At 37.1% G+C, this 22,297-nt stretch overlaps 1 protein-coding gene across 2 annotated transcripts in view; it reads left to right on the top strand.

The window, feature by feature from the left end:
• Positions 1 to 22,297, top strand: part of ASPM (assembly factor for spindle microtubules) — a 68,123-nt gene that overhangs the window by 31,896 nt on the left and 13,930 nt on the right. Inside the window, exons 17-19 of one of the 2 annotated variants that reach the window (XM_072648311.1) lie at positions 7,821 to 8,015; positions 11,772 to 15,800; positions 21,240 to 21,406. In XM_072648311.1, the coding sequence (XP_072504412.1) occupies positions 7,821 to 8,015; positions 11,772 to 15,800; positions 21,240 to 21,406 (4,391 nt within the window). The remainder of the gene's footprint in view (positions 1 to 7,820; positions 8,016 to 11,771; positions 15,801 to 21,239; positions 21,407 to 22,297) is intronic. The other variant, XM_072648312.1, reaches the window with a different exon arrangement.

A 22,297-nucleotide genomic window follows, 5' to 3' on the forward strand; every position in this document is an offset into this window, starting at 1 on the left:
TTTTTTAAAAATTAAATTTTTTTGGTTGCATTTTAAATTTCTAGCTGTCCCCCTCCCTATAGCATCTTCCTTCAGAAGTCCTTTGTAGTTGATTTGGATATTTGTAGTATTCAGAATAGCTTAGTCTTTCACAGTTATTCTTTGAGCAATGTTGCTATTACTGTATCCAATGTTCTATTGGTCCTGCTTGTTTCACTGTTATTATATGCAAGTCTTTCCATGGTTTTCTAAAATCATCCTCTTCTTTTCTTACAGCATAGTAGTATTCTATCACAATCACATACCACAACTTGTCTAGCCATTCTGCAATTGATGGGCATCCCCTCAATTTTCAGTTGCTTGCCATGAGAAAGAGAGCTACTATAAACATTTTAGAACATGTATGTTCTTTTCCTTTTTCCTTTATCACCTTGGGTAACAGATCCAATAGTGGTATTGCTGGGTCAAAGGGTATATATACAGTTTATAACTATGGGCATCATTTAGAGATTGCTCTCCAAAATGAATGAATCATTTCACAGTTCCACCAACAGTGAATTAGTGTCCCAATTTTTTAATATTCCCGCCAATATTTGTGATTTTCCCCTTCCATCATTTTAGCCAATTTTATAGGTAGGAGATGATATCTCAAAGTTTTCATTTGCTTTTCTCTAATCAATAAGGATGTAGAACATTTTTCATATGACTACATATGGCTTCACTTAATTTTTTTTTTTTTAATTAAGTGGTGGAGGGTGTGTTCAGGGAGGACTAGTACCTTTGGTGTGGCTGCCAAGCCCTTTTTGGGGCTTTTTCCACCTTTGGTGTCTGCCTGTTCTGCCTAACTCTCACCTGTGGTTCCAAGAAGCTGCAGCATGCACAGTGGCCATGCTCTGGTAAACCGTTTCAGTAGATGGACCAAACTAGGTGGAGGGTAACCAAGGGTTCTCAAACCCATTGGTCAGTTAGGGGTGTGTCTACCCCAAGCATGTGAAGATTTCTTCTGGTGGAATGGGTGGATGAGAAAAATTTGTTCCAGCGGCCATGAAGGCAAATGAAGGAGGCTATGTAGAATGTTGAGAGCTTGGTTAGACACCAAAGATGCCAAGGTCATCCACTGCATCCTGAGCCATCGCCAGCTGTCTTGACTCCTTCCTGCCACTGGACTATGATGACTCTGGAGGATTGAGTGAGACTTGACAACTCCATGTAACTTTGCCTCACTTAAATCCAATTTATGCATGAATCAAAAGACATCACCCATACCATTTCATTATTATGCCTCAAAGTCCTGTGGCGACAGGCAAGTGATGAAGCAGCATGTGCAGATACACAGGGAACTGTAGTCACGACCCTGCACGCAGGTGGTCCAGGCCATAGGGTCATTTCTCATTGGAAGCAGCAGCAGGACTTCGGCAGCCCCCTGAGTGTCTGAGCAGCCTTTTAAGGATCTCACTGCTCACCTCCTGGTGGGAGGAAAGAGGGTAAAAAAGGTGCCCTAAACATTGCCTGCTTACCCAACCCTGGTCTGATTACCATGGCAGGAGGGGAATTCCATGATGCAGTCAAAACGCAAAAAAATGTAAGAAAACATCTGCAAAGATGATTCCACTCACTATTGGCACATGGAATGTGCGCACACTAATAGACAACACAAAATCCAGTGGACCTGAAAGAAGAACTGCTCTTATTGCAAGAGAACTCATCGCATCCAAATAGTAGCCCAGAGTGAAACAAGGTTGGCAAATGAAGGCCAGCTTAGTGAAGTTGGAGCTGGATACAACTTTTTCTGGAGTGAGCACAGTGAAGGGAAGTGCCCTGAAGCTGATGTGTGCTTTCTATCAAAACTAATCTAATCAGCAAGCTGATATGCCTGCCAAAAGGAGTGAAAACACCATGCCACCATCATCAATCCCTATGCTCCCACCATGAAAACACCCTGATGAAGTCAAAGAAAAATTTTATGAAGACCTAGAGACCCTTATCGTCAATGGGCCAAAAGAGGACAAGCTTATAATACTGGGTGACTTTAATGCTAGAGTAAGCTCAGACTACCAGACTTGGCAGGGAGTCCTAGGGAGGAATGGAGTTGGAAACAGCAACAGCAATGGTCATTTGGTGCTGAAGACTTGTGTGTCGCATGACCTTCTCATCACCAACACTGTGTTCCGTTTACCCAAATGCAATAAAGCTTCATGGATGCACCCTTGCAGCACACTGGCATCTAATAGATTATGTGATTGTAAGGAGAATAGACAGACAAGATGTGAGAGTGACAAAGGCAATGTGTGGTGCAGAGTGCTGGACTGATCATAGACTTATCCTTTCCAAGCTGAATATTAGCATTCATCAAAAGTGTCGACCCCAAGGCAAAATGACTACCAGAAGAATAATGTCAACAAATTAGAGCTCTTCTCAGAGCGTGAACAGTTTGCTGCTGACTTGGAGGGAAAGTTGAGCCAACATACATTTGGCAACAGTGGAGCAGAAAAGGAGTGGGCAGTTCTCAGAGATTTGGTGTACAGCACTGCATTTGCTCATCTGGGTCAGAACACTTGCAAACACCAAGACTGCTTTGAAGAAAATGATGGGGAAATTCAGAAGCTGCTAAATGAAAAACAAGAACTCCACAGGATTTACCAGCAGAATAGTTCATCCATCTCTAAGAAGGCAGCATTTAATTCCATCAAAAGCAAAGTACAAGCAAAGCTTAGGGAGATGCAGGATTCCTGGCTCAGTAAGAAGGCAGATGAAATTCAGTTTTATGCTGATAGTGACAATCCAAAGCGCTTTTATGATTCCCTGAAAGCTATTTATGGACCAAAAAGCTATGGTGCATCACAACTACTCAGTGCTGATGGAGCCACATTGATTAGTGATAAGGACATGATCCTAGAGAGATGGGCTGAACACTTACATAGTGTTCTCAACAGACCATCATCAATCAGTGCTGAGGCCACTGACCATTTACCTCAGGCTGAAGTCAATCCCTCCTTAGCTGAACTTCCAGCTGAAGAAGTTTTGAGGGCCATTAGGCTCCTTTCATGTGGCAAAGCACTTGGTGCTGATTCTATTCCAGCTGAGATTTACAAGGTAGGGGGACCATTGCTCATACAAAAGCTGACTGAAATTTTCCAGGTTATATGGCAAGAGGAGATTATCCCCCAGGAGTTCAAGGATGCCTTCATTGTTCATCTCTATAAGGATAAAGGGAATAAATTGTCCTGTGACAAACACAGGAGGATCTCTCTCTTAGTCATTGCTGGCAAAGTTCTTGCTAGAGTCCTCCTTAATAGGCTGATACTTCACCTGGAAGATGGTCACATACCTGAGAGACAGTGTGGCTTCAGAAAGGGCCCAGGAACAGTCAATATGGTGTTTGCTGCCTGACAACTCCAGGAGAAATGCCAGGACCAGAACAGAGGTCTGTGCACAATGTTTGTAGATCTGACCAAGGCCTTTGACATTGTTAGTCATGAAGGTTTATGGAAAATTATGTCAAAATTTGGTTGCCTAGAGAAGTTCATCAATATTGTACATCAATTTCGTGATGGCATGTTTCTCTGGGTTCTGGATAATGGATGAAGCTCTCATGCCTTCACAGTCACTCATGTAGTGAAGCAGGGCTGTGTGCTTGCTCCCATGCTTTTTAGCATGATGTTTTCAGCCATGTTGACATGCTTTCAATGAGGATGAACACAGCATTGAGGTCAACTACTGTACTGATGATAAGTTCTTCAGTTTGAAAAGGCTGCAAGCCAAGACCAACGTGGAGGGAGTGTTGGTGCATGATTTTCTGTTTGCAGAAGATTGTGCACTCAGTGCAGCCTCAGAAGCTGAGATACAACAAAGTATGGATCAGTTGTCTGCTGCCTGTGCTAATTTTGGCCTAATAATTAACACCAAAAAAACACAGGTGCTCCGTCAGCCACCACCACAACATCCATAACGTGGAACCATCATTTACAACAACTAGAGAAGTTTTGAATGCTGTGGATAAGTTCACTTACCTTGGTAGTGTACTTTCCAGGGATGTACACATTGACAATGAGGTTGATGTACGCATTGCCACAGCTAGCTCAGTGTTTGGGAGGCTCCAAAGAAAGGTTTGGGAGAGAAGAGGTATTAGACTGACAACCAAACTGAAGATCTACAGAGCTGTTGTGCTGACCTGATTGTTATATGCTTGTGAAATATGGTCTTCCAGTGCCATGCCAGAAAACTGAATTGCTTCCATTTGAACTGTCTTAGGAAGATTCTGAGGATCACCTGGCAGGATAAGGTACCAGACGCTGAAGTCCTTGCTCGAGCTGAACTGCCATGTATTCAAACTATGCTTCAGAGAGTGCAACTCCTATGGGCTGGCCATGTTATTTGAATGCAAAATGTATGCTTGCCAAAAAGACTATTTTATGGAGAACTTGCATGGGGTAGGAGATCACCTGGTGGCTAGAAAAAACAATACAAGGACACTCTCAGGGTCTCTCTCAAGAACTTTGGATTTGACTCTGCAACATGGGAGACACTGGCACAGGACTGCTCAGCTTGGAGTGCCCACATCAGAAAAGGTGCTGTGCTGTTTGAGCAAAGCAGAATCGAGATAGCATAAAGTAAATGCAGGATGTGCAAATTTGGGATATCCACCCCAAATATTCACACGGACTATCTGTGCCCAACCTGTGGTAGAGCATTCCAAGCTCGTATTGGTCTGATCAGCCACAGTTGAACACACTGAAACTTCACTTTATGATGGTGATGTCATTTTGGTCCTCTTCAAAGATGAAGGACAGCAACCAACCAACATATGGCTTCAATTTCTTCATCAGAAAACTGCCTATTATATCTTTTGACCATTTATCAGTTGGGGAATTATATTCTTAAAAATTTTAAAAAATTTTCTGTATATTCGAGATGAAATATCCCCTCAGTTTTCTGCTTTTCTTCTAATCTTGGCTATATTGCTTTTATTTGTACAAAATCTTTTCAATGTAATCAAAATTATGTGTTTTACATCTCACAGTGTTTTCTATCCCTTATTTATTTGTAAATTTTCCTATTCATAAGTTAGAGAGGTAATATGTTCCATGTTCTTGTAATTTACTTATGATAACCTTTTATATCTAGGTCATGTATCCATTTTGACCTTATCTTGATAAATGGCATAAGATATTGTTCTTTACCTACTTTCTGTCAGACTACTTTCCAGTTTTTCCAACAGGTTTTATCCAATAATTAATTCTTAACCTAAAAACTGTTGCCAGCATTTCTAAATCAGTATTGAGTAATACTGGTGATAATGGGCATCCTTGTTTCAGTCCTAATCTTTTTGGGAAGGCTTCTAGTTTATCCCTGTTAGAAATAATGATTGCTGATGGTTTTAGGTAGATGCTTCTTATCGTTTTAACGAAAATGCCATTGATAATCTATGCTTTCAATTGTTTCTAATGGGAATGAGTGTTGTATTTTGTCAGAAGCTTTTTCTACATCTATTGATATAATCATATGATTTTTTTACTTTTGTTACTGATATAATCAATTATGTTAACGGTTTTCATTGTATTAAACCATCCCTGCATTCCTGGTATAAATCTCCTTGGTGACAATGTATATTTAATCTTTGTGATATATTGCAGTCTCCTCGCTAATATTTTATTTAGGATTTTGGTATACATACTTATTAGTGAAATCCATCTATAATTTTCTTTCTCTTTTTTTTGCTCTTTTTGGTTTAGGTATCAGTATTGTAGCTGTTTCATAAAAGGGGTTTAGTAATCCCCTGCTATTATAGTTTTGCTATTTCCACCTGTAATTCATTTAGCTTTTCTTTTAAAAAATTGATTGCTATAGCATTTGGTGCAAATAGATTTAGTATTGATATTATTTCATTACCTGTGGTACCTTATAGCCTAATGTACTTTCCCTATTTATCTCTTTTAATTATATCTATTTTTAGCTTTAATTTTGTTTGAGATCATGATTCTACCCCTGCCTTTTTTTGCATCAGATGAAGCATAATAAATTCATCTTTAGCTCTTTATTTTTGCTCTATGTGTGTCTCTAATTTTTAAATGTTTCTTGTAAACAACATATTGTTGGATTATGATTTTTTTATCCATTCTGCTATCTCTTTTCTGGTTTAGGGGTGAGTTTATCCCATTCACATTCAGAGCTACAATTCCTAATTGTGCATTTCCCTCTATTTTTCCTCCTTATTTACCCTTCTCTCCTTCTCTTTTTACCCTATCCCTCTTCAGATGTTTAATTTATTTCTGATTACTACCTCCCTAATCTGCACTCCTTCCTCAAGAGTTCCTCCCTAATCCTCTCCTTTTGCCTACCTATTTCTTAATTTACCCATTCTTCTGAGTCCCTCCTTATTCTGTTTTCTTGTCCTCCTATTTCTTAATCTGCACACCTTTCTAAAGTCCTTCCATTATCTTATTTCCTTGCCCTCATTCTTTAATCTGCACACCCTTCTAAGAGTGCCTCCCTTATTCTGTTTCCTCACTGTCCTATTTCTCTGTAAGTTAAGGAGACTTTTATAGCCATCTAGATGTGTGTGTTATTCCCTCTTTAATACAATTATAAGAATAAGGTTCTAGCACTACCAGCCCTTCACCCTTTCCCCCCTTCCATTTTAGTAGTTTTTCCATTCATACCTCCTTTATATGAGATAATTGCTCCATTTTACCTCTCCCCAATTTTATTTTTTTAGGATCATTCCAAATCAGTTCAAACCCAAGCCTTCTATGTATGCTCTTTCTACCCTAGTAATGATAACATTCTTAAGAAATATAGATAACATTTTCCCATGTACAAAGTAAACAGTTTGACCTTATTAAATCCCTTATAGTTGACCTTTCTTATGTACCTTCTTACTATTCTTCTGATTCTTTTAGGCCAGATTTTGAAGAGTAATCTAGAGGCAGAATTGATCTTCTATGCCAGTCCCTGTCCCCTATGATATGGCTGAGCTCATCTTTCCTGCTACTCTTCCTCCCCTTCCCACCCCTCACAATCCAGCTCCCTTCTGAAATTCTCATTCTCTGTAGTGGATTCTACTATACTTCATCATCTAGGTTTATAGCTTAGGCTCTTATATGGAACTCCTCACTGTCCCTTACCCCACATACATGCAATCAATTGCCAAATTATATAGCTTCTACTTTCATGATATCTCCTGTGTTGCTTCTTTCATGTACTATCTTCCTGATTTGTTTCCTTGCCTCAAGTTTCTCTCTTTTCCAGTTTGTTCTTCATGTAACTGTCAGAGTCATTTTCCTAAAGGAGATCTGATCATTTTTCTGCTCAGTGAACTCACATATCACTTCTATGATTAAATATAAGCTCTTTTTTATCTTTTAAAGGCTTTCACAACCTGGCCCTAACCTACCTTTATTACAATAGTATTCCCCTTCTCATACTCTACAATTCAACCATGTTGGCACATAGGCAATTTCTTGTACCAAACATTCCATCTCCCATCACCATGCCTTTGCACTGGCTTTCCCCACTATCAGAATGTATTCCCTTTTCATCTCCTCTTGGGATTCTTTTTTTTTCCTTCAGAATTGTGCTGAAGCATCATATTTTGCATGAAACCTTTTTCTTTTCCCTCTCCCTGACTGAAATCAGCCTAGTTTGCCTTCTATTTTTTGTATGCTTATTTATGTACAGGATGTGTACTTTTCAAGGATATCTATGAGCTTCTTGAGAATAGGGACAATTTCATTTTTGTCTTTGTATCTTCTATACTTAGCACAATGCTTCTTATATAGTAGGTGCTAAATATATGCTTGTTAATTGATTGCAATATATTATCTTTTGTAATCTATTTTCAGGAGAAAGATAAAGCTGCTAAAGTAATTCAAGCAGCTGTAATCAAGTTCCTGGCCAGAAAACAAATGAAGAGACGTTTTAATGCAACAGTAATTATTCAGAAATACTGGCGAAGATACTTAGCACAGAGGAAAATGTTGATATTAAGGAAAGCAAAATTGGAAAAAATTCAGAATCACTCAGCAGTGGTTATTCAGGTACAGTAAAGTATTTTAGACTGGTATAGTAGCATTTAGATCATCATTTTGAAGTTCCATCCTTTGAAGGTAGAAGTTAAAATTATTATACTTCAATTTAAGTTTAGGGTATTGTATTACTATATTTCTTGTTATGCCTGTTGGAATTTCTTAAATGTCTTGGAGTAGTTTCACTCTTAAAGACTTTACTGCTGGGGGAACTGAGGTTGGTGGATTACTTTAGTGTGGTAGTTCTGAAATGCAATAAAACTAAAGCCCATAGGGCAATAAAGTGTTTGTACTAAGTCATATGATCTTCTGGGAGTAGAGAACTACCAGGCTGCTGAAGGAGGGTGATCTGTTTTGAGGTGGAAAAATAGCAGGTTAAAAGTTCTATGCCAGTCAGTACTGGGGGGGGGAGGGGGGGGTGTGTCTGTGTGTGTACATGTGCATATGCATGCATTTATATATCTGTCTAAATCATACTAGGGATCCCTGTAGGCTGTGTAGTGACTTAAAAAACCACACTGACATTTTTGATGTCCTGTTGTATTTTTATTTTCTTAAAAATTTCTTAGTTATTTTTTAATCTGTTTTGAGCCACATCTGTGCTTAGGAGTAATTCAGGCTGGACTGGGACAATCTTGATAATAAAATTTTTTCTTTTGGTTAGGGTTGGGGATAGAGTGGGGATGCACTTGAAATTAGGTTAGGATTACTAAAAAGTACGTTGTTTCCCAGCTGCAGTCTAGCCTGCCCTCTTTTTACTGTTTAATTTTGGGACAAGGATGCTATACAGCTTCGAATTATGAAACACGGCAAGCTCTGAAGAATAAAAGTTTTGGAAGAGGGGGTCACCCAACTGGCATTGGGAAGATCTAAGGTTGGCATAAGGGTGTAGCATTATTTTATAATGACTTATGAGTCTTGTGGTGTAAGATGTAATCAAAGAAATGTATAACTGGTAAAGAGGTGGACCTATTATGTGATGAGGATAAGGTATGTGACAGCTTTATTACTAGATTGATACACATGGGATGTTAGAAGTAGAGAACTGCTTCTGTGTATTATTAGGTAGGTTCTCCATGGAGATGCTGTGGAAGGACATGTGTAAGAATCATGCAGAATGAACAGGTGTGGGTGGTTGCTGTTTGTACTGTTAGGGACAGTACCTATGTTGACCTCATAGGTTTATTGAAGTATTGAATGTGTTGGTTATACAGCGTGATTGGAGAACTGTAGCGTATTCCAGATAAATATAGTTTGCCACTTGAGGTAGGAAGTCATCAAAATATAGCTAACCTAACATTTTTTTCATAAAAAGAGTTGAAATAACTTTGCAAAACATATACTTTCTCATATAAATGGAGTTTACTAAATATAATTTTAACCTTTTCTTGGTGACATAAATATATATGTTTTGCTATATTATATTGAAATAAAGTGACAACCCTAGGGATTACTGAGGAATATAAGATTTGCCAGGAGCCTAATAAATCCTAGAAGACTATGCTTTTCTAGCTTTGTTTTCTTTCTTTTTCCTTCCTCTCTGTGTCTTTTTCTTTGTTCCTGGTTATCTAGGGAGACTGGGTAAAAAAAGCTTGTTAAATCAGTTATCTAAATTTTCTGTGTGCAAAGTGCTCTGTTAAGTAACTTCTGTGGAAGTGCATAAATTTTGTTATATGTACCTTACTCCCCTTTTAGAAAAGGTCTTTTTTGTTTGTTTGGTATTTTATTTTTGTTTTTGCTTACTGCAGATCCAGAAGTTCTATCCCAAAAGACTGAAGTGCTAGGGAGTTTAATGGATTATTGCAGTTTTTATTGGTTTTCAGTTTTTGGAAGGTGGAACACACACACTACTGACTGTTATGATGAGTAATAATTATGCCCTAGGAAAAGGTTGATGGAATATTCTTTGGAGTAAAAATGAGCAAATTTTTAATCATAGAAATTTTTAGATTTAGAACTGTAGGGTTTGCTTTGCAACCTTTTCAAGTTATGAATATCCTTTTTTGACATTAAAATTTTGCAGACCTTGAAATGATAGTAGTTTTTGCTGGTATGTGTTGACTGAGGATTAATTTATATTTTATAATCAAAATAGTATCCATAGATATCTGAAGAATAGTTACACATATAAATGATGTGTATTTTTCTTTTGGTTGGGGTTTGGGATGGAGTGGAGATGCACTTGAAATTAGCTTGGGAAACATTCAGAAGTATATTAAATTGTTACTTGAAATGGCTGGATGCATATTCATGGATTGCTGTGCTTTTCACACTGATGACTTCACAGTCTGCACTGGTGTGTGGCCTATAAGCTCTGAATTATTGTGTTAGAACAAAGAAACAAGTAGAATCATCATCCTTTAGAGATGAAACACTCACTTTGAAAATGAGGAAACTAGGATTTAAGCCATAAAGCTTCCTTTGCTCATTTTAAATCTGGATTGAGTTGGAATGTGAAAAGTTTCTTTTACAATACTAGGAATCCTGAAGCTAGTCCATAGATATTTGATTAAGATAATAGTAATGATGACTGTGACTTTAGGGGAAAGAAATAACCTTATCTCAGTTATCAAATCCTTGGATTTGCAGAGAGAACAACTATAGCAGACTTCCACAAAAGTTTCTTAGATCAGTGCATGTTGGCCCATTTAGGTTACCCTAGGATTTCCCAAAGTCATTGTTTACAACGAAAGTAGCACAAATGAAAACATTTTATTTTTATGATACTACTATTGCCTTTTACCTTTGATTGTGTCTTTCTACTTCTGGTATGAGATTGAGGTGAAAGTGATAGACAGCTAGAATAGTGTTTATTTTAGTTATTATTGCAAGCTTTGTTGTTGACTTTGGAATTCACCTGAAAGGCAATTGATGAGATGTACTTAACTTTTGCTAGTTGTATTTTAAATAGAAACATTTATAATCTTGAGGAAGACTGAAGCAAAGATGTTTATTTCCTAGAGTAAAGTCAACAATTTAGACTTTGATTATGTTAATGATTGTTATGTTAAAGTATTTGGAAAATATTAGTGTTCTGTCATAATGGCATAGCACATCCTCATCTCAGATGGTATGCTGTTTGTTGGAAGTTGACTGTTCTTGAATTTGTATTTGTATCCCCCACACCTGTGTTGACTGGCATGAATGAAAGTATTTGTAAAGTACTTTATATGTGCCAGGCACTGTATTAAGGACTAGAGATACAAATACATGTAAGGAAGGACAGCACAAGGAGCTTACATTTAATAAGGAAAGACAATAGATGTGGTAGAATTAGCCAAAGAGGAGTGTTTTAGACTAGAAATTCAGAAGACTGCTTATTGAAGTCATAGGGCAGTTGATTGACATATCAATTACAAGAATGATAGCATTGATTATAAATGATAGTTTATTATTGTAACATAGGTACTTATTAAGTGCTTATTATTATTTGATTAAGAAGATATTTATAAAAGGAGTCATAATCATTGTCTCAAAATATTCAGTTAAAGAAATATTTCTAGATCTTGCATTTTACTTTTTGATGTTATGTGTGAAATAAATTTACATTTTCTTATAGTTTTGAAGTTAGATATAGTAAAAAGAAAAAGAATTCACTAATAGTTCATGTTGTCATTCTTGCACTTTGACATAGGTTAGAGGGATGAATATCTTTGCTTATTTTCATTGTTACTTTAAAATTTGCTTTTCAAAAAGTAAGAAAAGCTAACTATTTAGAAGTAACAAAAATGAAAATGTGGTACATATTTACTTTGTTTTCTTTTTTAGGCTTTCTGGAGAAGATATTCTATTAGAAAACGGTTTCTGAAATTAAAATATTACACCACCATTCTTCAAGCTAGAATAAGAATGTTGAAGGCTATTGCAGTTTTTAAACAGCATCGTTGGGCTGCTGTTACAATGCAGAGGCATTGGAGAGCTTGTTTGAGAAGGAAAGAAGACCAGCAAAAATACAAAATGCTCAAATCTTCATCACTGGTGATTCAGTCTGCTTTTAGAAAATGGAAAAGACATAAAGTAGAGCTTCAAACCAAAGCCGTTGTAGTGCTGCAAAGAACTTTCAGGAAATGGAAAGTCAGGAAACTAGCTAAGGAAGAAAAAGCAGCTATTATAATTCAATCATGGTATCGAACGCAGAAACAAATGAAGAAATATAGGCACATCAGATTGTCTGTAATTGTCATCCAGAGAAAATTCAGGTGCATGCAGGCCAAAAAGTTATATACTGAAAAGAAAAAATGCATATTGACTATCCAGAAGCATTATAAAGCTTATCAGAAAGGAAGGGCTGAAAGGACAAGCTATTTACAAAAACGCAAGGCAATTATACAACTTCAAGCAGCTTTCAGGGGAATGAAAGCTCGTCAGTTATGTAGAGAAATAAGAGCTGCTTGTATTATTCAGTCACATTATCGTGCTTACATTTTGAAAAAGAAATTTCTGAGAATGAAACGTGCCGTAATAATGGTGCAGGCATTTATCAAGATGAAACAAGCACGTAAACAATATTTAACTTTAAGAAAATCTGCACTATGTATCCAGCGATGGTACCGTTCCAAAATATATGCTGCACAAATCAGAGATGAATATCAGCTATTACGGGAATCTTGCATTAAATTACAAGCTGTTGTGAGAGGGCACCTGGTTCGTAAGCAGTTATGTTTACAGAGGAAAGCTGCTACTTTGCTGCAGTCTTACTTTAGAATGAGAAAGGAGCAACAACACTATGTTCGAATTTACAGAGCTACAGTTTGTATTCAGAATCATTACTGTGCATACAAAGTACAAATCTATGAGAGAGAAAAATTCTTAGAAGTAAAAAGAGCAGTTGTTTGCTTGCAAGCAGCTTATAGAGGTTATAAAATCCGTAAAATGTTCAAACAAAGATCTGCTGCTGCTCTTAAAATTCAAACTGCTTTTAGAGGTCACAGCAAAAGATTGAAATATCAAGCCATACTTAAGTCTTCTATCAAGATTCAACAGTGGTATAGAGCATATAAGACTGGTTATGAAATAAGAACGAAATTTTTGAAAACAAGAGCAGCTGTGATTTTTCTTCAGTCAGTTTATCGTGGTTGGAAAGTTCGGAAGAGGGTCCAAAGGGAACACAGTGCTGCAATCATCATTCAGTGTGCTTTTAGAAGGGTCAAAGCTCAGAAGAGATTCAGATTGATGAAAAATGCTGCGTTGACCATCCAACGACATTTTAGAGCAAAAATTTTAGAAAAGAAGCAGCTCAAAGGATACACTGACCTTTATCGTGCTGTTTTGAGGCTTCAGGCAGCTTGGAGGGGAAGAGTAGTAAGAAGGGAAATTACAAGACAAAACCAGTCTGCTGTCATCATACAGTCATGCTTTAGAATGTACGTACACCAGAAGAAATGGCAAACCATGAAAACAGCTGCTCTTCGGATCCAAAGGTATTACAGGGCTTACAAAAGTGGAAAGAAGCAGTATTCTCTATATTTAAAAACAAAAACAAGTACGATCATTTTACAATCGGCTTATCGTGGTATGAGAGTAAGAAAACAAATGAAAGAGCTCCACAAAGCAGCTATAATTATTCAGGCTAAATATAAGTCTTATAGTGCAAGGAAGAAGTATTCATCCCTTCGAGCTGCTGCTGTCACAACACAGAGACGGTATCGAGCCCTTGTCAAAGCAAACTGCCAACGCTGGGAATACCTTATTTTAAGGAATGCAACTATTAAAATGCAAGCTGTTTATAAAGGTGTACGAGTAAGAAGACAAATTCAACACATGCACAAGGCAGCCACTTACATTAAAGCTGTGTTTAAAATGCATCAGTTAAAAACGAAATATAGAATTATAAGAATGGCTGCTATCGTGATTCAGGTGAGATACAGAGCATATCGTCAAGGCAAAGTACAACGTGGAAATTACTTGACACTTCTGCATTCTACCATTATCCTTCAGGCAGCTTTTAGAGGCACAAGAGTACGCCAAAAACTAAGAAAGATGAAGGTTGCAGCAACAGTGATACAGTCATACTATCGGAAGTACACACGACAAAGGTATTTGCCTGAGTTATGCAAGGTGACTAAACTCTTACAGCAATGCCATTGTGCTATCAAAGAAAGAAACATACCTGCTTGTGAATACAGTGTCATGAGACATTCCGTTGTTTGCATTCAGGCAGCATTTCGGGGTATGAAAACAAGGCAACACTTGAGAGCAATGCAGTTAGCTGCAACTCTCATTCAGAGGAGGTTCAGGTCTTCAGTGATACGAAAAAGATATCTTTCTCTCAAGAGAGCAACAATTTTAATTCAGAGAAAGTATCGAGCAACAGTGTGTGCCAAGCGTGAATTTCAAGAGTATTTGTGTTTACGTAAGGCAGTTATTGTTCTTCAGTCACATTATAGACGATTTATGGTAAAGAAAAAGTTGAAAGACATGCACCAGGCTGCTACTATTATCCAAACTGCATTCAGAAGGCACAGAGCATATGTTTCATATCAAGCCATGAAACATTCTTCCATCTTAAGTCAGCAGCATTCCTGTGTATACAGGGAAAGAAAACTACAAATGGAAGATTACCTAAAGCAACAAAGTTCTGTTGTGGTTATCCAGGCTGCATATAGAGGAATGAAAGCTCGTCAGCTTTTACAGAAAAAGCACAACGCAGCAGCCATAATACAGAGTTCTTATAGAATGTATAAACAGTATTGTTACTATCAAGATATACAGTGGGCTACTAAAGTAATTCAGAAGAGATACAGAGTAAATAAAGCAAGAAAGAAAGCACTTCAGCATTGTTACATCATGAAGAAAGAAGCAACTTGCATTCAGGCAGGTTTGGGGGCCACAGTGACGAGTAAAGAAAGGCAGGAACAAAATCGAGCTCCTCTTAGTATCCGAAAACATTTTAAAATACACTATAGCAATCTCTCCCTTAGGGAAGCAGCAGTTCTTCAGAGGAGATACAGAGCATCCATTATGACATGTGTACCCACTGAAGGGCTTACTTATATACAGTCTACTTACAAAGATCTCAAGCTGCAAAGGAATTTTCTTCAAATGCATCAAGCTGCTACGCTAATTCAGGCCACCTTCCGAATGTACAAAACCAGAGTTGCCTATCAAACCATGAGAACTGCAGCTGTTGTCATACAGACCCATTATAGGTTATATTCCAAAAGAAAAATTGGCCAAAATACATTTTTAATGACACAGAAATCTGTTCTGACTATTCAGTCTGCTTTCAGAGGCATGCAAGCTCGACGGGAATTTAAAAACATGTTAGAGAGAGAGATGGCAGCAATTGTTATACAGTTAACATTTCGTCATTTTAGGGCAAAGATTCGATTTAAAGTGACTCAGAGCTCCTCGGCTGTGTTTCAGAGTTGGCCAAAACTCTGTCAAAATACTCCTTTGCAGAAAGTGGCATATCCACGAAGAATAGCTGGAAGGACAACTTATTATACTTTTCACAAAAAGACTGCAAAAAACTTAGTAAAGCAAAATGGTGATGACCAAAGATTTAGGTATTTATCTTCTATGGCCATGTATCAGAGAAAAATTTTCCAGCAAATAAGATCTGCTCTCATATTACAGGCATATTTGAGGAGGTGGCAGACCAAAAGACAGTTTATGTTGTATAGAAAATCAGCATTAATTTTGGATAATCATTATAGAGCATATTTGTCTGCAAAATACCAAAGGAACATTGATTTACAAACCCAGAATAGCATTATAAAAATTCAAGCCAGAGTAAAAGGATTTATTCAGCGACAAAAGTTTCAGAAAATTAAGGAGAGCGCCATAAAAATTCAGGTATTTATAAGTGGCATTTCAGAAAATATTATCTTTTTTTTTTTGCTGTGGTAGGATTACATCTACTTCCTTAGAAACATAGGGGTAATTGTTTCATCCATGTATCTCTTTTAGCTGCTTAATATGATTTGTGATAGTGTGGCTTGAATGGCTGTATTTTCTCTTTCAGGACAAAGTTCCAACTAATCTATGTAGTTATACTGCATGCTTATAGGTCAAACAGGACTGTTACCACTCCTTTACTCATTTATCTTCTATTTCACTAGACTTTTGAAAAGCAAATGATAGAGTGAATAGAGAGCTAACCTTGAAATTAGGAAGAACTGATTCTGGTTCCTGCCTCTAACTTTGGCTTTATGATTCAAGATAAGTCATTCAGTGCTCTAGGGAATTTTTTAAGACTTTTAAGTTTCAGAGACTTTGCTTACCTGCATTTATAGAAAGACATTACTCATCCAGGACTTACAGTCCTGTAAGTAGTGAAATCACAGGTCCAGTCCCTATTACTGTCTTCCTGTTCATCTACACCAATAAGAAACATGTAAAACTTTTACACATTTTTTTCGGGACAGTGTGAATCTAGCATTCCATTGAACCTCCTATTTAAAGTAACTCTACATTTCTCTAATTTTGCTTTTAAATTTAACTTCCTTAAAAAAATAAGCTGGACCATAGGATTTAAAGTTAAAGGGTAGGAATTTGACGAACTGATTTTCAAAGTCATTTTATTGGTGATGACTAAGGCTCAGGGAGGTAGATAAGTTATTCAGGGTCACATAAGTATTAAGTATCAGAATCAAGATTTGTAGTTAGGTTCTTAGACCTCAAATGTACTTGTTCTTCCTCTGCCTCAAAATAAAAATGTTTTAGAGGTGTAGTAGGTATATTTAATGTTGCAGACAAATAAAATATGTTGATATAAATAGTATTAAATTGGAAATCAGGATACAGATTTTTAGAAACTATTGTGCCACAGATGTTGTCAAATCCACAAGCTTTTATAAGTACCTACCAGACACTGTACTAAACACTGAGAATGCAAAGAAAGGCAAAATATGGTCCTTTCTCTAAAGGAGACAGTTCAGTAGGGGAGGTAATATGCAAACAACTGTGTATGAAAAAGATTATACAGGATAAATTGGAACTAACCTCCAAGGGAAGGTAGCAAGTTTAAGGAGGATCAGAAAAAGCTTCTTTCAGAAGATCAAACTTTAGGTAAGATTTGAAGGAAGCCAGGAAAGTCAGGAGGCAGAGATAAAGAGGGAGTCGGTTTTAGGTATGGTGATCAGCCATTGAAAATGTGTGCATTTGGAAGATGGGAATTATTGTGTGCAAGGAAGGACCAATGTCTGCATCACAAATTATGTGAAGGGGGAGAAGGACATAAAGAAACTGGAACAGTCACTTAACTCTGGGGGATTTGTAATTTCCTCCCCCCCACCTCTCTTCCCCATTGAACAAAAATCCTTCTAACAAATGTTCATAGTCCAGAAAAATAAATTTCTCCATTGGTTGTGACCTAAATCTCCTCTCTGTCAAGAAATGGGTTAGTGTCCTTTATCTTTAGTCCTCTGGTATGGAGATTTATTATTGTGTTGATCAGAATTCCAAAATCTTTCAAAGTTTTCTTTTCAATGTTTTTTATATAAAATTCTTCTATTTTACTGCATCAGTTCATAGAAGTCTTTCCAGGTTCCTCTGAAACAGTCCATTTCATCATTTCTTATGTCTCAATACTACGTTGCAGCTATATACTATAAATTGTTTAGCCATTCCTCAATAGCTGTGGACCCCTTTAATTTCCAATTTTGTCTACCATGAAATGAATTGTTATAAATATTTTTGGACATATGGGTCATTTTTTCCTTCCAAACCAAGAGCCTATAATCCAAATAAACTCAAATTGTATTTCAATTTAACAAAACCTTTGATTAAGTACAATAGTTCTATTTTGGCATACAGGATTAGGTAGATGCTTCTTATGCTTAAAAATGTTCCAGCTTTCAAGATGACTTCTCTACCCCTAATTAATCAAAATTATCATTCCTACAATACATATTATCCCTGCCAAATATTAGGAAGAAAGAAGTCATAGAATCATGAATTAGAGCTAGAGGGTAATTATGCCTTAGACACCATCGAATTCTGTTCCCTTGCTTTATTTATGAGAAAATAGAGGTCCAGAGAGACTTGTCTCAAGGTCACATAGCAAGTTATTGAAAGTTGGGCCAAGAGGCAGAGGAGTTAGGGTTAAAACACCTACAACCTAGGTTCCCTGACCCCAGTCCAATTCTCTTTTTATGATAATACTTTGGCTCCCAAATACTACCATTTCTCATTAAGTTAAGTTATGCTAGAGTATCAATGACTGAGAGCTCATCAACCCTTCTAAATGTATTTTATATTCTTCTTACCCTGAATAAATATCTGATTGGATGACATTTTTGTGGAATATTTAGATTGAAACTCTCATATGGCCTTCTTGAGAATGACCCAAGTGTTTTATCAAAGGTTCTTATCAGTTATTTAAATGAAGGCACTGATAGCAGGAATGAGGATGTCAGCCAGAAATTGGATATCAGGAAGAGAAGGTAGCCAAGTCATGTGACAAGAAAGAGGGATGATTTGTGAAAAACTGGAAATATCCTCCTTATATCAGGAAAAAGTGAGGAAGGCCTCCAGTTGGGTTGTACTTCCTCCTTTCCCCTCCCAACTGCAGTAACTTTTGGGAGACATGAATAAGCAAGCACATATAGTTTATGATCTTCAGCACTAGAGTGAACTCCCAAACTGACAACATCTCAGATCTATTTAAATATGGGTGGGATTTATAGACGTCACAAAGCTGGGAAGAACAGTTAATATAGGGTTATAGAATCTGCATATAAAACTCTTTCTGCAGGTTAGAGAAATGGACTTAATCTTTAGCAAAAACAAAACATCAAACTTTAGGCCCAAGGTAGGTAAGACATAACTAGACCTCAGTTTTATCTGAAAAACTACCTTGCATTTTGGTAGATTGCAAATTCGTAAGTCAGAATGTCTCATGACAATAAAAAAAAAAAACTAATGCAATCATAACTTGTATTAATAGAATCAATTTCAACAGCTCTGGGCTCAGTCAGGTAACAGTGGTTAGAACGTTGGGCTTGGAATTGGGCAGACACGAGTTCAAATCCAGCTAGACACTTATTAGCTGTAGAATCCTGGGCAAGTTATTTTATCTCTTCATGCCTCAGTTTCCTCAGTTGTAAAATGGGGATGATAATAATAGGTTTATTTTGAGGATTAAATGAGAAAATATTTTTAAAGTGCTTTGCATAGTATTTGGCACATAGTTGGCTCTTAATAAATGGTTTTCATCTTCACCTTCCCAACATATCTAAAATAGAATTCTTATTTTTTTCCTCTCTTCCTAACTTTCATATTTCTATTGAGGGCACTATTCTTTGAATCACAAAGGTTTGAGTTATCCTTAACTCTCCTTTATCCTTTCTCCCTTATATCCTTTATTTTCTCCCTTGTATCTTCCTCCCTTCTCTCCACTCACAAAACGGCCAACCTCTTGCCAGTACCGTTGTAGTATTTTCCTAATTTGTGTCTCTGCATTCATTCTCTCCCCTCCATCCGTAACATCTCTACCAGAGTGATAAAGCACAGATTGTATTGTCACTTGCCTGCTTAAGATGCCCGAATAACTCCTTCTTGCCTTTAGAATAAAATACAAACTCCTCTATTTGGTATTGAAGTCCTTCACAATCCTTTTCCAGACTTATCCATATTACCACTCCCTTTCACAAGTTCTGTAATAGCCAAACTGACCTTCATTGCTTTTCCCTCTTTACAACATTCTGGTTCCTGTACTACTCTTCCTTAGATCTTTTTAAAGACCATCTATGCATTGTCCATCCTTATCCCCACCTCCCCACTCCGGTGACACTCCGGTGTCTTTGCCCCCATTATTTACTCTATATTGACTTGGAGTCAGCTGCTGGTACAGGGAGTGGGACTCTAGGCTTGGAGTCTGGAATACTTGAGTTTGAATTCTGTCTCAGACATTTCATAACTGTATGACTCTGGGTAAGTCACTTAATCTCACTCGGTCTTGGCTTTCTTATGTTAAATAGGGATCTTAGTAGGTAGGGTTTATCTCTCAGGCTTGTTGTGAGAATGAGATGAATGTGTGAATGTGTAAAGTGCTTTGAAAACCTTAAAAGCACTGTGTCAGCTATTGTTATTGTTACATATTTTGTAGTTACTCATCTGTACATGTGTTGTTTTCTATTGTTTTCTTTCACCAGAATTTAAATTTTTCAAAGCAATAGATTATCATTTTTGTTTTTGTATCCCTAGTGGCTGACACGTAGTATATTCTTAATAAATGCTTGTTGAATCAGTGGTCAGATTGAGAAGCAGAGTGGAGGAAGGGAGCGAATAAGCATTTATTAAACTATTATGTGCCAGGCATTTTTCTAAGTGCTTTACTATTATTATTTCATTTGATCCTTAAAACAGCTTTGGGAGGTAGGTGCCATTATTACCCCATTTTACAGTTGAGAAAACTGAGGCAGACAGGTGATGTGATTTGCTCAGGGTCACATCTCAGGTAAGCATCTGAGGCAGTATTTGAACTCAAGTCTTCTGATTCCAGGCCCAGTGCTCTCTCTGTGGCACTACTTGCTGCCTCTTTCGTCAGAAGAAAGCAATAGTTCCCTAGACCTCATGTAGTTATAGTGAAAGGGCCTTGGGAGCAGGAAGATGTGGGTATAACTTCTACCTCTAACATGCTGTCTCTGTTGCTGAACCTCTCTGATGATCTATACAAAGCAATTCGTAAACTTTCCAAATGCGTTGTACAAATGTGGTTATCATTACTCAATTCTACATGTGTTTGGAACATTGCCTTGAGTTCTGGGCACCATATTTTAGAAGGGATATTGGCAAACTTAAGAAGAGAAACTATGATGTAAGAGCTCTGGAAACCATACTATATTGGCTGAAAAAAAACTGGAAACGCCTCATTTGGAGAAATGACAGGTAGTTGTGTTCAAGTATTTGAATAACTGTCATGTGGAATACTTTTTTTGTTAGCTTCAGAAAGCAAAGCCATGAAGTGTGGGTAGAAGGTACACAAGTGAATTTCAATTTCACATAAGGAAAATTTCCTCATAATTAGTGTATCCAAGAGTAGAATGGTCTGTTTCAGAAAGTAACGAGTTCTCCCTGTCACAGGGGGGTCTTCAAGCAGGGTCTGACTGACCATTTGTTAGGATGTTCTAATGGGAATTCCAGTTCAGATAAAAGTGGGATAGGTGACAGTTCTGTGTCTCATGTATTTATACAGATGATTTATTTGGGTTATTGTTATCTGTGTATCATACTTTTTTTTTACATAAAATGAATTGATAAATTGATCATATATTCTATTTTTTTTAATAGGCTGTATGGAGGAGATATAAAGCCAGACAATTTTTATGTAAAGTGAGAGCTGCCCAAAAAATCCAAGCCTGTTTCAGATGCTACAAAGCTCACAAAGAATATCTTGCTATAAAAAAAGCTGTTCATATCATTCAAAATTTCCTCTATACTAAATTACAGAGGATCTGGTAAAGTATCATTACTCATTCATATGTGAGGATGTATATGTTTAGATGAGAATATTTAAGATAATAATTGATATTCTTTTGGCCTCTTTTACATTGCTGTTTATGCTTCATATTTCACCATTCCTATGCCAGATTTTTTTTCTCTCAGAGTAAAATATGATCACTTTTGCTTCATGATAGCACTTTTTTCATTGCAAAAAAAGTTCTGTAAAATTCAGCAAGCAACTATCAAAATACCCTCTATGTTCAGAGACTTGTAGTTATTAGACTTGAAGGGTTGGGGAGGTGGTATATAATTTAGATGAAGCTTAGAAAATACTTCATGGGTGAGGTTGCACTTGAATTGGGATATAAAGCTTGGGCAAGGTTTCAAATGGTAAGATAGGTAGTCTCTCCTGTTAGTGTCAGCCTGTTGAGGATGGGGGCAATCTTTTGCCTCCTTTTGTATACCCAGTGCTTAATAAATGTTTATTGATTCTCTCTCTCTCTCTCTCTCTCTCTCTCTCTCTCTCTCTCTCTCTCTCTCTCTCTCTCTCTTTCTCTCTCTCTTTATCTCTCTCTCTCTGTCTATATATATATGTATATAATTTACCTTAATGTACTCCTGAGATTCAGCGAAACTGGCTTTCTCTTTGTTCCTCACACATGGCATCCTATTTTCTATCTCTAGGCCTTTGCGTCAGCCATCCCCACTCTTACAAATACACTTGTTCCTCTACTCATACAGTCCTTCTTTCCCTTCAAGATGAAGTTTAAATATCATTTTCTACATGAAACCTTTCCTGGCTTCTTTCCATTTATTCTCCATATTTATTCTGTATACACTATCAATCCTTACAAGTAGGGATTATTTCATTCTTTGTATCCCCATTGCCTAGAAAATAGTAGGCA

Source organism: Notamacropus eugenii, chromosome 2, assembly GCF_028372415.1.
Source record: "Notamacropus eugenii isolate mMacEug1 chromosome 2, mMacEug1.pri_v2, whole genome shotgun sequence".
NCBI lineage: Eukaryota > Metazoa > Chordata > Mammalia > Diprotodontia > Macropodidae > Notamacropus > Notamacropus eugenii.